This window comes from Larimichthys crocea, chromosome VII (genome assembly GCF_000972845.2).
Source record: "Larimichthys crocea isolate SSNF chromosome VII, L_crocea_2.0, whole genome shotgun sequence".
Taxonomy (NCBI): domain Eukaryota; kingdom Metazoa; phylum Chordata; class Actinopteri; family Sciaenidae; genus Larimichthys; species Larimichthys crocea.
This window is the reverse complement of record NC_040017.1, coordinates 20,073,078-20,086,376: the sequence shown is the minus strand read 5'-3', so window position 1 is coordinate 20,086,376 and position 13,299 is coordinate 20,073,078. Positions and strand designations below refer to the sequence as shown.

At 39.4% G+C, this 13,299-nt stretch overlaps 1 protein-coding gene across 1 annotated transcript; it reads left to right on the top strand.

The window, feature by feature from the left end:
* The first annotated feature begins 5,629 nt into the window (after positions 1-5,629).
* On the top strand, positions 5,630-13,075 carry tlcd1 (TLC domain containing 1). Its single transcript, XM_010749369.3, has 4 exons — positions 5,630-6,231; positions 7,154-7,236; positions 8,922-9,004; positions 10,572-13,075. Exons 1-4 carry the CDS (start codon positions 6,026-6,028, stop codon positions 10,974-10,976), a joined length of 777 nt encoding a protein of 258 aa, XP_010747671.2. The 5' UTR covers positions 5,630-6,025; the 3' UTR covers positions 10,977-13,075.
* Positions 13,076-13,299: the final 224 nt, after the last annotated feature.

The following is a 13,299-nucleotide window of genomic DNA, read 5'->3' as shown; positions in this document are numbered from 1 at the left end:
CCTTGGAAAAATGGAACAATCTGAAGAGAAGAATTAGAGATTATATTAAATTTAAGTTTGACATGTGTCTCATGTTAAATATTGTTTGAAATGCTTAGTATTGGAGTTAATATTGGCTTTTGACACAATGTAGAGTGCTGATTTTATGTTTTTTATTTTTATTTAATCTTGTGCGGGTAGTGCTTTTTATTTATTTTATTGTTTTTTTATCTTTCTATTGTCTACTTCATGTTTTTATTGTGTTATTTATTGTGTTTTATCTTGTTGTGCAGCACTTTGGAAACCTTGTGTTTGCTAAAAATCGTGCTATATAAATAAAGTGAATTGAATTGGATAAACAATGTTTATTGGGATATTTTAGTTTCTGAGATTTTTTGATAATTAAACATGCCCTGGATCAAATTGAGCCACAGGACGACTAATAGTGTAAGCCGAGCGTGTGTGTTACATGACTTTGGCTCAGTTATATTCAAGTGTTTCAGCATTGAATTAAGCCATCATTTAATGTAGCACTGTTATAATGGTTATAATTTAACTTTACACATGCATACAGTTACTTGCATCTTACTTACACTTACATTTACAGTTACTTACATCATGCAATGACTTTTTCCTGTGTTATTGTATCTACTATGCTGTGCAATATATATTTTCCTGTGCAACATATATTTATATTTTTATCTTAGTGCAGTAACTACACTCCAAGTGTGTATATGACATGTATATCCGTACTTGAAAGGTGTATATAGTGTATATTGCTTCCTGTTTTTATTTTGTGATTTTATTTGTACTGACATGCTATAAATGTCTTGTGAAAAATGGTATAGACAGTGTTGACTGATAACTGTGCCAGGAAACAAATTAACTGAAGTGAAAACTGAAATGGAGACAGTGAGCGTAGACAGATGTGATTAGTGTAGCGTCTTGAGCACGGACTTCAGATACTGTAGTCTTATATTCAGACGCCTGGTGATTATAAAGTGCCTTCCCCTTGTCTGAGATAAGCAGGAAGGAGGCTGAGCACTGTTTCCCCTCTCTGCCATGATGGGGATAATAAATGCTTTGTGCTGTGACAAAGCCTGCTCTGTGTTGTGCCGCAGTACATACCTCCACTATTATCAGCAATCTGAAATAATGATATATCACCACAAACAGTGATCTTCGTGTAATTGAACCTTTTCTCTACAATTTGCAGTTTCTTGATGAGGTTTGGTGGAGGGAAGATGGACGAGTAGGTGGTTCACCAAACAATAGTTTGCTCTTTCTCAGGGATATAATATCTCAACAAAAGAACACCTAAAGGAGTCTTGCAGTATATACGCCACTCCTCAGACCAGCTTAGTGACATATTTGGCCTGTCTTCTGTCAGCAGGAGATCCGTCTTCAGAAGCAGCAGTCACGGATCAGGAATGCACTGGGTAGGATAGTGAAACTGATGCTAAACCCCAGGTATGAACGTGTGCATGAGGAAGCATTATTCTGTGGAGATTTCGCAAGAACGTCAACAGGAAGTTGTGGGCGACATTGTTTTGTTAGGAGGATACTTTCACGTCTTCCTCTCACCTTTAACAGATATACACATTATGACATGTCAGAGAAGAAAAGGCATCAATGTAAATGATAAAATAAACTTGTCAAAAGCATTATTATCTCAGGTATATATCATATTTATCCACTGGCCTTTTTTTTAACTCACTAATAACTCACTAAACTCTGTTCCTGTGTTACCTCCCATAAAAGATAAATTACATTTTTGAATTGTCTTTCATGCTTCAAGGTTGTAGAAAATTCTCTTTATAAATAGATGTTATTCTGTATGAAGGGTTTGCAAAAGAGGTCTTTTTTTTGTACATGGGGAACACAATGCTGTACAATGTTTCAACCAGACTGACAACTGAAAGAACAAAAGGAGACAAAGAACCTCTCAGCAACAGTTAAATATGAATATAAGTCAACATTGGAAGCTTAGCATCGAAATCTGTGCAGATTTAAAGAGGAACATGTTTCTGTTTCAGTGTCAAATGCACAATAATGTTTCTCTTAGCACCAATAGCAGTGAAAATGTGGCAGACTGGGGGTTACAAACACAGAATGGAAATAATAAATTAATGCAATCACTTTCAATAAAGTGTTTTTTTAAAGGACATTTCATAAACTACCACTGACCCACTTTTCTAGAGACTACAATGGAAAACACTAATTTTCACTGCCTGAGTATCCAACTGAATGTTCTTCTGACCGAGACAGACCTATTTTTGCTATTTACGATGCACTCGCTGGAAATCAATTAACTTCTAGATTTTCTCTCTATTGGCTGCTTGCGGAGTCTTCACAGTAGCTGTTTCTCAACAACCCCTCTGGGGATAGAAAATTCACCCCCCAAAGATCAATATGGTTCAGTGCTGAGCCAGGCACAAAGATTCCTGTCTTAAATACATGATATTAGGAGGCCTTCTGGTCTTGGTGCAGCAACAACAACAGCTACTACAGTATGAAACCTTTTTGCATGGACTGTTTGAAATCATTGGAAACCTGAACTACAGGTTTTTCTGATGAAACTATGAGAGCAAAAGCCTCTCGGTCTCTCACACTACACCAAAAATAACCACAGAGAGGCCACCAAGAAACACAAGAAATAGTATTAAGTTACATTTCCTTCTCTAACCACGGGGTGTTTTCTTACAGAGAGCCTGTACGACTCAATGGATCTAAGTAGATCAATTATACGGTTCATGTTTCATGCTTGAAGTTTCATACTTTAGATAAGAAATGGGACATTATACTGCTTCTGATAACACACATTCAGCCCTGTGTTCTGTTTCTCTCTCTTAGATGCATAAATACACACGTAATTAAATTAATTTGCAATTGTTGTTGAGCTGTGTAACTTTAACTGCAACCTGAATTAATCACAGGGAATTTTCTAGCACATCTCAACAATCACATCTCCAGAGAGGTGAGGTGGGTCTTCCTGGAGGTTGTTTTCTGGGGAGCGACGCCCCCAAGTGGTTTAATGAAGAACCAGGAGCCACTGAGCTGAAGGAATCTACGTTGACAAGATGCTTGTTCTTCACATGAGGTTTTACTGCCATCTGGTTGTGTCTTTTTAAATTGTAGTCTATGTTTGGGATGACGTATTTGTCTTTGGGTATTTTTGCCTTTTTTATAGTTTGAGAGAGGTTTGGGTGGCATTCAACTGTAACCAGCCAGAATTGCACGACTAACTACTCCTCAACGTCTGAGATTAAAGCACATGCATCTAAAATGCTGTGCAGGACATTTGTGCTAAAACCACATTTGCAACCATCCTTTTTACTGCGGAGCTGATGTTAATTTGTTTCAGTTGTATAACTCCAGAGGAGACACTGTTATTTTTGTTTTAGGGACAGTATTTTCATGTGTCTGTGTTTTGATATAGTACATGGAATTAATTAGTAAACGTGGAACAGATGAGCAGCATGTGAGCAAAAGAAGAAGGCAAACATGCACACATGAAAAACAAAGAATGAGAAAATAAAGAACAGAAAAATGTACAGAAAGAAATACTTCACTGATCTGACAAAATAATCTTGCGGGTAAAGAAAAGTAAACTTCTTGTGTGCGGGTTTGTATTTCACACAGCTGTGGTGCAGGTGGTAATGAAGGGTCTTTGCTACTCACTTCCTTTTCCCCCCACCGGGCAGCAGAGAGGCCAGCTGAGGGGAATGAGAGTGTTTATGGAAAGATTCATGGCCAGGGAAGGAGGACGTTCCTGTTTAACAAACTGGGCCGATGTTGTTTTGCTCCACACATAACAAAGATGTATATAGTTATCACGTCTATATTTAATTTTGAATTCTGTACAGCATGTAGCAGCAGCATTTTGGACAAACAAGACCTCTGTTGGAATGAACAGATCTGTAGCAGGAGGAGTTGAGAAAGCATCAACTAAATTCTCAAGACCTCACACTGTTAAAGGGTTAGGGTTAGGGTTAAGGGTTATATTAAATGTATTTAATTTTGTTACTGTCCTCAGCTGACAGAGGCACATTTTCTTGTCTCGACTAACTAAATTAACAGAATAACCTGCCTTAAGTCGAAAATATATCTGTGTATCATTAGCATAAATTCATGTTAATTGCCTAATTGCAGCATGCAAATGGAAAATTAAAAAAGACCTAAGATTTTGCTCCGGGGTACACCACCATTCAACCAGTCAAGAGCCTAAATCTTAATACAAATCCATTATTACAGTAGATTGAGATAATTCATGGACCAGAACCCCACACCCATCCCAAAGCTAAAGCAAACAAACAAACCTGACCCAGCTGCAGCTCTCTCATTTGTCTTCAGTGTACTAAAGGTACAGTGTCATGAATCCCTTACACAGGGGTCGTTTGTTCGAGCACTACTAAAGATTGATTCTACAACTGTAGTTAGTTTAGATTAAAGGTCCAGTGTTTAGGATTAAAAGTGCATTCAGACAGAATCCAGCACTGTGACAAAAAAACATACATCTGAGTGGGTAGCGTGTGTTGACTGTGTGAGCGTGTCCACCAAAAAATTGGAAAAATGTAGCCCGACGTCTCGCTGTGGCCACCAATCAGACCGGTCAAACCTCTCCAGCCCGAAACATCTCTGAATCTGAGGCTATCCAGGTGGATTCATGGACTAAACTCTGATACTCTACCTGTTGTGTTCGGGCTTGCAATTTGCACTGCAGAATAGTGACACAAAGAAGTTTCCTTTGGTTCGTCCTCTCCTTCCTAAGTTTCCGTGAAGAGAAATTTATGATGACCGCAAAACTCTGAACTACTTAAAGATTTCTGCAGAGTTTAGATTAAAGGTCCAGTGTGTAGGATTTAGAGACATCTAGCAGTGTAGTTGTAATAGTAGTTGCAATTCCAACCCCCTCACCTCACCCTCTCCTTACTTGTGTGACGGAGAAACTACAGTGGCCGTGAAATGCAAGAAAAATATGGAAGTCTCTATCTATCCTATCCTTCTAGAAAGAGGACCTGCGGCATCTGTAGATATAAAAGGCTCATTGTCATTAACATTCACTGATTGCAACCCCCTCACCTCACACTCTCCTTCCTAGTGTAGAGGAGAAACTAGAAACACATGAAAAATATGGAAATGTAGAAACATGGCAGACTCTGTTAAAGAGGACCTGCGGCATCCGTAGACATAAAAGGCTCAACTAAGGTCACAAAACATAATGACTCTTATAAATTCAGGTGATTATACACTAATGGAAACATAGTTAAGAATATTATGACATAACTCTGAAAAATAAGGACATTTTGTATAATACATCTGTATTTTTTATTTAGCAGTTTATCCCTTTCCTGCATTGACTTGTAGAGTATTAGTTCCTCTAGTCACACCCTGTATTGGAGATAATTATTAGGACTTATGTCGTCGTTATTATTAATAGATAATTAAATGCATGATGCAGAGAAAAAGAGCAGCCATTGCAGTTACATGGCAGCTCTTTAACATTTGTGTAAGTACCCCCTAAAAATCACCTCTCAGCAGCCATGCATGCTCTGTGTCTATGTTTCATGCGTAACTTGATCGCAGCGTCTGCCCCTCCTTGTTTATGGCTAAAGAGGGAGTCGCAGCAGCAGCAGCAGCAGCACCACCCACCCCCGCTCCCTTCTCCGACACTCCCCTTCGCCTCACGCTTGCACACCCAGACAGGCGGGCTGAGAGCGGCGGCACATGACGTTAAGAGGCGCTGCGTAAAGACAAACACCGTGGCGATGGAATGAGCTGAGACGGGAATCCCCTCTCCAAGTCCTCATCATCAGACTGAAGAAGAAAAACAAATCCGGATCAGCTGTGCATTTGATTTGAAGATTCGGAAAAAATAAAAAAAACATCCCTGCAGAGATTTGTCTAGAGGAAACACTCCCATCACCTATCGCGCATATTTATCCATCAGGAGACGCTGAGAGGAGCCTGAAAAACAGTCAACAGGCTGAAGGAGGACGAAGGGAGGGTTTAGAGAATAAACACCCAGAGACTTTTTTTAGGGAGGATGGACGCCCTGCTTCCTGTGCTAAAAAGTCACCCAGGCCCGTCAGTGCTGGTGTGCTCTCTCCTTTTCAGGGTGGTCCACCAGTTGCTGCAAAGGCTGCCAGTGCCCAAAGTGGTGAAGCAGAATGAGCTGCACTCCTGGAAGTGGAGGAACCTTTCTGTCTCAATGGTGCACTCCCTGCTGACTGGAGCATGGGCCCTGATCTGGTAAGTCTCCATTAGGAATATCTGTCTGTCCACACTGGGACACCATTGTCTATTCACAGTCCACATGATGTGTGTTATGTGTGTGTGTGTGTGTGTGTGCGGTGACAGTCTGTGGCAGGAGAAGAAGGGCATGTTCAGACAGGGTGAGGGACGGGGGAGACAATGGCATTTATAAGTGGGGAGGGAAAATGCCACTGTACAGTGTCAGCCACACAGGCCTGTGTTGTTGCTATTTACTTGTACTGGTTTGAGGATTGTAAAGTCAACCTCGCATTTAACCAACAGTCAGAGCTCCTCAAGCAACAGCCAGCAGATACATTAACTGGAAAAACCTGCTGGCCAAACGATTCTTGTGAAAGTATCATGAGAAACTATTTTTTGGGGCGTGGGACGTGTGCTAGTGACTCATTTTAACAGTCGGACCTAGGTCACACATTTTTAAAGCAGTCGGTAACCTCACTGAACTGTTCTTACATTTCATCCCGACTGTGTAACGTTGTGACAATTAAACTTGAGCTTGAGCATGGGACGAATTAGTAATGAAACAGGGTAGTTATACATTCCTAAGTAGGAGCCAAGGAAACATGTGAAACGGGACACTTGTTGTTACAAGTCACAGAAGGTCATTTATTAACAATAATTCTGTGTTTATACAAGGAGGGGACACAGAGAAACATTGGCTGGTTGAGGTGTGCCCCTTTAGCCAAACAGCAGAAAGAATGTTTCAAAACTCTTGCAGATTTGTATATATAATGGTTTTTGTTCAGACATATGAACACATGAGGGATATCTGCTGGTTACAAGGGAAGCCCAAACACCTCATATTAATGTCTCTGCTTAGTTAGGCTTGTCTCTCCAGGAGTGAGCCCATGTATGTCTGAGTGAGGTGACCCATCTATCCATAACATGTATCCCTCTCCAGCGTGGTGGTTTGGCCAGAGACGTTGAGAAACCTCCACTCCTACCACACCCCTCTGTCCTACCTGCTCGTCTGCGTCTCAACAGGTCAGTGAACGCACCGTGGAAAGAGCTTGAGGCACTTGAGGGAAAACAGAGTAAATAACAGCTGTAAAGTTTGGTTTTGGTAAATGAGAGAATTAAGTCTGCAGGCTAAAGAGAAACATCCTCACAGTGGTTCATGTAGGGCTACGACATTAATTTATTGTAATTATCGATGCATTTTCCAAATATTTCCTTGTTTTCTTTTATAATTTCCCAGGTTAGTCAAAGATACATCATGTATGATGAAGAAAAGGATCAAATATTTATATTTTAGAAGCAAAAAGCTGCAAACAATTGTTGCAGACTGATTTCCTGTCAACAGATGAATGGACAGTTTATTGCAGCTCTAGTCTGAAGAATGTGAGAGAAGTGTTGATTGACAGGATTTCATTTCCATCCTTGAGTTGAACTGAACTCTCCTGTCCCAGAAGGCATAAAAAAAACTTCAACCTGTTGCTGTTTTTTAAAGAAAACACCCAAAAGATCCGCCCCTCTCTCACCTGATCCCGAGAACAGACAAATGGGCGTCTCCACTAAATCACCATGGAGACTGGCGTTAATCCACCAAGGAATCGGTGGTCTGGTTGAGCCGCGTTGAATGCAGTTAGGTCTTACTGTACGTGCATCTTTGTGTTACCATGAAGGCGCAAATCTGTGGAGATCTGCCCTGACAACGGCAAACAGCTAATAGCTCCACTGAGGAAAAACCTCAGCACATACTGGAGCTCATGTTCTTTAACATAGGGGCTGGTTGTGTCGCCACAGCCGCATGCCAGTCATACACAACCACAGACAGGCTCTTAGTCACTTGAATACCTCCGGTTATATGAGTTAAACAGCCGTGGTTATGTCATAAACGGTTTAGCTGTCATCTTTTAAAAATAACAAACGCAGACTCTTAATGTCTCTTGATGACCCGCTGATTAACAACAAGCGACACCAGGGAAATCTTGCATTGTAATGTCAGTATTATGTTGTAAAAACGTTAATCTTTAGGTACACGTTATAGGTAATTTAGCAGCATAAACTAAACAGGTAAAGCCACTGTCTGATGCCAATAACAGGCGGCAAAAAGTCAATATTTGCATGTTTACTTAACAGACAGGAGACAGGTGAAAACCTTTTGTGAATTCAAAGCTGCTGTTATTTTAAACAGAATGTTGAAAAACCTCAAACTGATAGATTCATTTATCCACGTGTCACCCTACAGAGCTGAAATTCGTGTTTTTGTTTTTTTTATGATCAGTTCCTCGTTATTGTATCCATTTTCACGGTGGAACGAGGTGAAGCATTAAAACAGCACAGTCACTGCGGTTGCAAGCCACACATTTGTCTGGTTTATCGAGTCACACCTGTCTAGATGACAAAGCCGAGAGCTATCTAACCTCATCACCTCAGCCGGTATGACGCTCTACATTCACTTCACCTGGTTGGTTGATGAGATTGTGATTTAAATGAGTTGGATCTTTGCTTCACTGTACAAACACAACAGGAACTTCTCAAGTCATCTGTCGTCTTTGCTTTCAGCTTTCGAGCTGACATGAAGCAAAACAAACAGATTTTCACAAACAAACTAAGAACTCTCTCTCTCATATGAGACAACAAAAGGAAAGCAAGCAAACACTTGTTACACATGCTCCCGTGTCTGTTATTTTATTTAGATAATGTCCCTTTTTCTTTCCTTTTAGGGTACTTTGTGCAAGATGCAGGTGATATTATCCTGACAGGCCATGCAAGAGCATCATGGGAATTCTTACTCCATCATGCACTGGTAAAATGGCATGCCATGTTTTCTTCTTGTTTTAAAAAAAAAAACTCTATCAAGGTTGTATTTCTTTTTCAGATAAGATATCAGATGTCGTTGTTGAGCTCAGCAACTCAACAAAAGAACGTTAATATCAGGTTGATCTCCACAGTCTGAGATAGAAGAAGAGATATAAAAAGATATTTCCCCCGTCTTTGCTTAAAGATTATGACGACCATTTGATTATTATTATTAATCAAGTATGTACTGAACAAACAGATCAAGAGTGTGGAGAATAGTTAGAGACAAATGAACTGAGTGCAGCATGTTGTCACTGAGCAACAAATCACATGGTGACGTGTGATTATCTCTGAAGCATCCGGTTCCTTTTTAAGTAAAGGCTGGAAACAGCTTGTCAGACAGGATGTATGAAATACTGTTCATAAGCTCGGTCCTTAAAGCTATATATTGTTTAAATCCAACACTCACGATTACTTGTGTCGCATTTATATAGTTTATTAGAGTTCAGCCTGACATATTTGGTGCTTTTAGTTTCTGTTTATACAAATAAAAGAACATTAGACATTAGATATCTAAAGCTAATCTGGACTGTTTTACAAGAGCACCATTGTTTTTTAGCTCTTCGAATGCACTTTTATGCATTTACTGGCTTCCCCGGTCTGCCTTTACAAAGACAATAATGTTCAGTTTTTGTTGTTTAACTATATGTTTATTATTGAGGTTATAGTTTGTAGTGTTGAACTGGACATATTATTAGAAACACCTTTCAATATAATGCACTCCAGTACAACATCTCCACCAACTATGACCTCAATAATGAACATAAAGTAGAATTATTACCTTTCTGTCAACAAAAATAGAACCACCGAAAGCAAATATGTTGTAAAATATGTGGCAGAGATGCTCGGAGTTATTGTTATTGTTGCATGCTGATCAGGTCAGGCTGACCTTGACATGTATTACCCCATGACTGCTAACAAAGCTGTTTGTTTTCTGTTGTTAACATGCCTCCATGTTCATTTAAGCTTAATTCTCCTGCTTGAAAGGGGTCAAATTACCACACGTATAAAAACCTGTATTTCCATGAAATCCTGTTGGTTTGGATAATACATAGACCTCGCTGTGAATGGTTTTTATTGAAGAAATAGTCCCTGGAAACAGTCGAGGGTGAGGTTTCTGCATTATCAGGAGTAACTGGGACATTTGCTTTGAGCAACATAAGCTAAATTATTTTTAGCCCACACTGTCAAGACTAGTATACTGCATATACTAACATATCTGGATAAGTGAGTAAGCTTTGATTTGATTGTTGATGATTTAACACGAGCCAGACCTTTTCAGATATTCCAATCAGGCTTAAAGACTGCAGATAAATCTTCAATCCAAATCTGTAAAGAACCAGGTTTGTAGCTGGAACAGGACCAGGTGTTTAAGTGTGAGCTCTCATTTTCAGATTAAAGAAAATGACCCCCTTTCTTAGAGAATTATTTCAAACAATGAGACCATGAAACACAGGGGATTACCTGGTAGAAGTAAAAACACCTGCACCTCTCTTTGTCTGTCTCCTCTTCAGGTAATCTGGTGTTTCTTGTACACCCTCTACACTGAGATCTATGTAGCCGGTGCTGTGGTGGCTCTCTTTGTAGAGGTCAACAGTGTCACCCTGCACATGAGGTTGATGCTGAAGCTGGCGGGCGCTCAGTCCTCCTCCGTGTACTACATCAACAAATTCGCCAACCTCCTCACCTACGTCGCGTTTCGTCTGAGCACACAGTTCTACCTCACCTGGTACATCGTCCACAATTATACCTGGTTGGATCACGGTGGATACTTTCTGGTCTCCATGATGGTGATGAATATTATGATCCTGATTTATTTCTACCGCCTGCTCCGTGCTGACTTCTTCTCCCGGAGTAAGAGCTCTATGGGACAGAACGGGACACATAACAACAACTCCCAAAAGTTTCTCAGTGATTGACCGAGGAAGGTTAACGGGACTATATTATGTTTTTATTCAGGGTGGGAGTTTACACATTTTGTCTTTTTCCAGACCATTCCACGTGGCGTCAGACGTTGTTGTGTCTCACTGCCAAAGAACAAATCCCTCAAAACAAGTTTTGGTGGAACAAGTCGTAGCCTTGTTGAGGCGCTGCGTTACCAGAGATGTTGTAAAGTCGGACAATTTGGGTTTACAAGAGTCCATGTTGACATTTTGGGAATACACTTGTGGTGGCTTTCTTGGTAAAAGTTAAATGAGAAGATTAATACCACTCTCTTGTCTGTACAGTAAACACGAGTTTAACCACAACAGTTGTTTAACTTATCTTAGTATAAAGACTGGAAACGTGGGGAAACAGCTAGTCTATCTCTCTGCAATGATACAAGAATCCGCCTGTAAAACCACAACTTGTTTTTTTTTAGACATAAGTTTTTATGTAAATTAAACAATCAATATACGGTATAATGTTAATGTTATGCTAAGCTACCTGGTTTTGACTGTAGCCTTATATTCTTATACTTAGAGAGTAAACACAAGAGTGGTATCAATACAAAGTGTATTACTCAAAATGTTAAACTACTATTTATAGATTACATTTCAGCATCATGAAACCATAAGGAATAGTTTGACGTTTTTGGGAAATACGCTTATTTACTCTTTTGATTGACATGCTCGTATCTGCAAACTAAATAGGAATTACAGGTAGTTACCAGTTAGCTTAGCTTAGCACAAAGACTGCTTTGCTCTGTCCAATTAAAAAGTTTTTATGCAGATTAAATGAGATATTGTCTAAACCAATCTTTCTGCCTTTACAAAAAAACAGACTATCCGTTTCCTCTTGCTTCTAGTCTTTTTGCTGAGCTAAGATAGCTGGATCTAGCTTTAGTGCACACATCCCAGAGTGGTGTCAATCTTCTAAATCATATAAATATGTATCAAACTTTTAGTTTGTCAAAAAGCTGAATTAAAAAAAAATCTTAGCTGACGGCCTAGCTGTGTTGCCATTTGCAGGGGGAGCAGTGTTTTTACGTAATAGCGACCTGCTAGTCGGGATTTTCTGACACTGAACTTTGGATTTTAGCATCAGCACTAACATTTTAATACAGTATGTCCTCTCTCTCCGTCTCTATGATGCCGTTTGTGTTGCTGAAGAGATGCTGAGCTATGACTGAACTGGTACATAAGACACAATGCTGTCAGTTTAACTGGCAACACACAACAGTGCAGGACAATTTATGGTTCTCATAAGAAATCTGTAGGTATTTAACACAAGCAGAAGCTGAAGCTGGATCTTCCTACCATCGAACAGCCTGATACTTGAGCTCCTCAAGATGTGGGCATCATGAGAAACCCTTCATAATAAGAGCAGGCAGCAGCACAATCAGTACTGATATTGCAACACCAGTAGTTAGTCTTGATGTGGAGTTACAGTAAATTATCCCCACCGTGTGTACTTTTGCCTGTTTGCAAAACAATAATACTTTAACACTTACTTTAACATACTTTCCCTTTTATTTAGAAGGACGAACGTCAGGTGAAGACGTGTCTCCGTAAAAAAAAATGCACATTTTGTAAATAACGTCCTCAAATGTACATTCCGTTTTGATATATTTCAAATAGTAATACAAGTAAATACCATTAGTGGACTTCAAATGATCCCTAATCATGCCATAAATCATAAGTGCTGACAGTGTCAAAAAAAAAAGAAAAATCTAATGATCAGTACATTTCATTTTCTATTTCAGCCAACGGCAAGAAAGAGTTTAGATGTATCTGACTATCTGTGCTTTGATGCCTTTACCACAGTGCCTTTTCAGAAACAAGAATAAAGCACAGATGACGATAATGTACAGATTAGAAAATGTAGTGTGGAATAATATCTGTATGCTTTTGTAAAAAACTTGGCCAAGTAGAGAGATTTTTGAGACAAACATAAATTGTAGTTGACCACAATAATGTATTTTGTGCTTACGTGACAACTGTTTTTTTAGATGGTTGAGTGATACCAAGAATTAAAAGAGTATTTAAAATCACAGGGGTGTTGATTGTTGTATATTTTTATATCATGTACTACTGATGAGGGAAGGTTTGATGTATTTTTTGTTTGTGTTTTATATGTCGTCACATTCACACCTGAGAGACGTCTCGTACAATCAGATACTCAGATGCTTGACAACAATGTAAAAATGCTCCTTTACTGGTAAAAGTCCTGGATTCAACATCCATCCTGCTTAAGTAAGTAATATTAGCAAAATATCAAATGGCCCTTGTGACTGATATAATAAATGACATTGTTAAACAC

Excerpts from the sequence above, each read along its gene's own strand:
- tlcd1 (XM_010749369.3), top strand. The coding sequence starts at position 6,026 with ATGGACGCCCTGCTTCCTGTGCTAAAAAGTCACCCAGGCCCGTCAGTG. Across the intron at positions 7,237-8,921 it reads GCTCGTCTGCGTCTCAACAG|GGTACTTTGTGCAAGATGCA; the intron begins GTCAGTGAACGC and ends CTTTCCTTTTAG. Across the intron at positions 9,005-10,571 it reads TCTTACTCCATCATGCACTG|GTAATCTGGTGTTTCTTGTA; the intron begins GTAAAATGGCAT and ends TCTCCTCTTCAG.